This window comes from Elaeis guineensis, chromosome 11, assembly GCF_000442705.2.
Source record: "Elaeis guineensis isolate ETL-2024a chromosome 11, EG11, whole genome shotgun sequence".
Lineage (NCBI taxonomy): Eukaryota > Viridiplantae > Streptophyta > Magnoliopsida > Arecales > Arecaceae > Elaeis > Elaeis guineensis.
The window spans coordinates 105909459-105912740 of NC_026003.2; the positions used below are offsets into that span (position 1 = coordinate 105909459).

Sequence of the window (3282 nt, forward strand, 5' to 3'; positions counted from 1 at the left end):
CTCCTCCTCTGAATAAATCTGAAGGTAGGAAGCCGGAGAAATTGTTGTAACTTAACTGAAGGTCGGTCATGGCCGTGAGATTAGACATTTCTCGCGGCAGTTGACCAGATAATTGATTTTGGGAGACCACTAATTCTGATAGGTTCGTCAAGTTGCCCAAGGATGGCGGGATAGAACCCGAGATTTGGTTGTCCGAAATTATCAGATCAGTCAAGTTCACTAGATTTCCTAGTTCATGAGGGATGGTTCCGGAGATTTGATTGCGGTGAAGAGACAAGGATTGCAGCGTGGTCATGTTTCCGAGATAGGAGGGAATGGACCCAGATATCTGGTTGAAGGCGAGGTATAAAACTGCTAGCTGGGTCAACTTTTCGAAACTGGAAGGGATGGGGCCTGTGAGAGAATTGTTGCTGAGAATCAGCTTCTGCAGGTTCCCCAGGTTCCCTAATTCATGGGGGATGGGACCAGTTAATTGATTGTAGAGGAGGTACAATTCGTTTAGCCGCGTCAAGTTTCCAAAGCTAGAAGGAATGGGACCTGTCAGAAGATTAAAAGCGAAATTCAAGTTTTTTAAATTCGCGAGGTTTCCCAGCTCTGGTGGAAGCTCACCGGAGATGCTGTTTTGGTTTATATAGAAAAGGATCAGCTGGCTCAGATTGCCGATCGACGGCGGAATGGGACCGGCAAAACTGTTTTGGCTCAGGCCAAGCAACTCGAGGCTTTCAAGACCCCCTATTTCATCAGGGATGGGTCCCGAGAGCTGGTTTGTGAAGAGGAATAAGGCGAAAAGGTTGGACAAGTTGCCTACACTAGAAGGAATGGACCCCGTCAGATGGTTCATAGACATGCCAAGCTCTCCAAGTTGGACCAGGTTTCCTAGTTCAGGAGGAAGGTTGCCGGAGATTTGGTTTTCCTCGATACACAGTAGGGTCAGCCTCGTTAGATTGCCTAAGGATCGAGGAATGGAACCAGTGAAGTTGTTGGAATTCAAATCTAGCCGGACCAGACTCTTGAGATCGCCTAGTTCACGAGGTATGGGGCCACCTAGTTGGTTGTCAGATAGACGAAGGGTACGGAGACTTGAAAGGTGGCGGATTTCGGCCGGGATGTTTCCAGTGAGCCGATTTTGTTCGAGCCGAAGGTAGGCGAGCCTAGTCCAGTTGGCGAAGATGGCTGGAATGATTTCTCCGGTGAGCTCGTTAGCAGAGAGGTCGAGTTTTACAAGGAGGGAGAGGGTGGCGAACGAGGTGGGGAGGGTACCAGAGAGGCGGTTGTGGGCGAGGTCAAGCGAGACGAGGCCCGAGAGGTTGGCGATGGCCGCAGGGATGGCGCCTGTGAGAAAGTTGCGACGGAGGCTGACGACAGAGAGGGAGGGAAGGGCGGAGAAATCGAAGGCGTCGAGCGTGCCGACCAGGCCGGCTCGCGGGAGGCTGAGCTCGGTGATGCGAGAGTTGGTGCATGTGATGCCGAGCCATGAGCATGGGAAGGCAGTGGTGGAGTTATGGAGGGCTGCCCATGAGTGGAGAGCTCGTAAGGGGTCTTGGAGTGTGGATTTCCAGTGGAGGAGAGCTGTGGTCTCGGATAGTGGAGAGGCTGTTGCTTGTGGAAGAGGGAGGAGAAGGGAGAGGGAGGGGAGAAGTAGGAGAAAGGATGATGAGTATAAGGGGAGTGTGGATTCCATTGATGGTTGTTCGGTGGTGGTGGCGGTGGTAGGGATGCCAGGGGCTTTTAAAGGAGGTGCGAGTGCTGTTCTTTAGCGCCCCCCTCTTTTTTTTTTTTTGAGTTACTGGCCGAATGGAAATCCACTGGCTACAGGGGAGAATAAAACACTTCTTTAAGGATTTCATTTGCATGGGTGGTAGTATTTATGTGTTGAAGCTTTTGACCCTGACTCTGCTTTTCGTGGTTGCTTGGAAAATTCGTATATACATATATATATACATACATACATACATATATACATATATGTACACACACACACACACACACACACATATATATATATATATATATGTATGTATGTATGTATGTATATATATATAATGTATGTATATACATACATATATATATATACATGTATGTATACATACATACATATATATATATATATATATATATATATATACATACATATATATATAATATATATATACATATATACATATATATATATATATGTATGTATGTATATATATATATACATGTATGTATACATACATACATATATATATACATGTATGTATACATACATACATATATATATACATGTATGTATACATACATACATATATATATACATGTATGTATACATACATACATATATATATACATGTATGTATACATACATACATATATATATACATGTATGTATACATATATATATATACATATATATATATATATATACATATACATATATATATATATGCATATATATATATATATATGCATATACATATATGTATATATGCATATATATATATATACATGTATATATATATATGTATATATGCATATATATGTATATATGCATATATGTATATGGATATACATATATGTATATATGCATATATATATATGGATATATAGATATATATATATATGGATATATATATATATATGATATATGCATATATATATATGTATATATGCATATATATGCTACGTATATGCATATATATGCATATATACGTATATATGCATATATATGCATATACGTATATATGCATACATACATACATACATACATACATACATACATACATACATACATATGCATACGTATATGTACGTACATGTACGTATATGTAGTATATATATATACGTGTGTGTATATATATATATATATATATTTATTTATATTTATATTATATATATATATATTATATATATATATATATTATATTATATTATATTATATATATATATATATATATATTTATATATATGGTCTAATATGTTTAATGTTTTATAATATATCCTAATTAAGAAGGCTGCAGGATAAAATCCTGGGAGCATTTTGAGATTACGAAGTTTAACCTCTAATTCAAGGGCTTTTAAGATATTTTTATCTTTTACTTTTATTATTAAATCTGTATTGCAGTTAAAATAAATTGATCCTTCAAAAAAGGCCGATTCTACCATCCCTAATAATGAGTCTTGATAATCTATCAATCTTCTATCTTTTAAACAAAATAAAATAATTAAATTTAAGCCTCTTCTAATAAGAGGTTTTATAATTCATATTTTGATTTATGACTTTTTAAGATTTTTTATGTTATG

General features: G+C 37.4%; 1 protein-coding gene across 1 annotated transcript in view; it reads right to left on the reverse strand.

Annotated features, from left to right (window-relative positions):
• LOC105037580 (uncharacterized) overlaps positions 1 to 1695 on the reverse strand; it is a 4881-nt gene extending 3186 nt beyond the window's left edge. The window contains exon 1 of the mRNA XM_073245341.1: positions 2 to 1695. Within this exon, the coding sequence (XP_073101442.1) occupies positions 2 to 1681 (1680 nt within the window). The 5' untranslated portion in view covers positions 1682 to 1695. The remainder of the gene's footprint in view (position 1) is intronic.
• Between the last annotated feature and the right edge of the window lie 1587 nt (positions 1696 to 3282).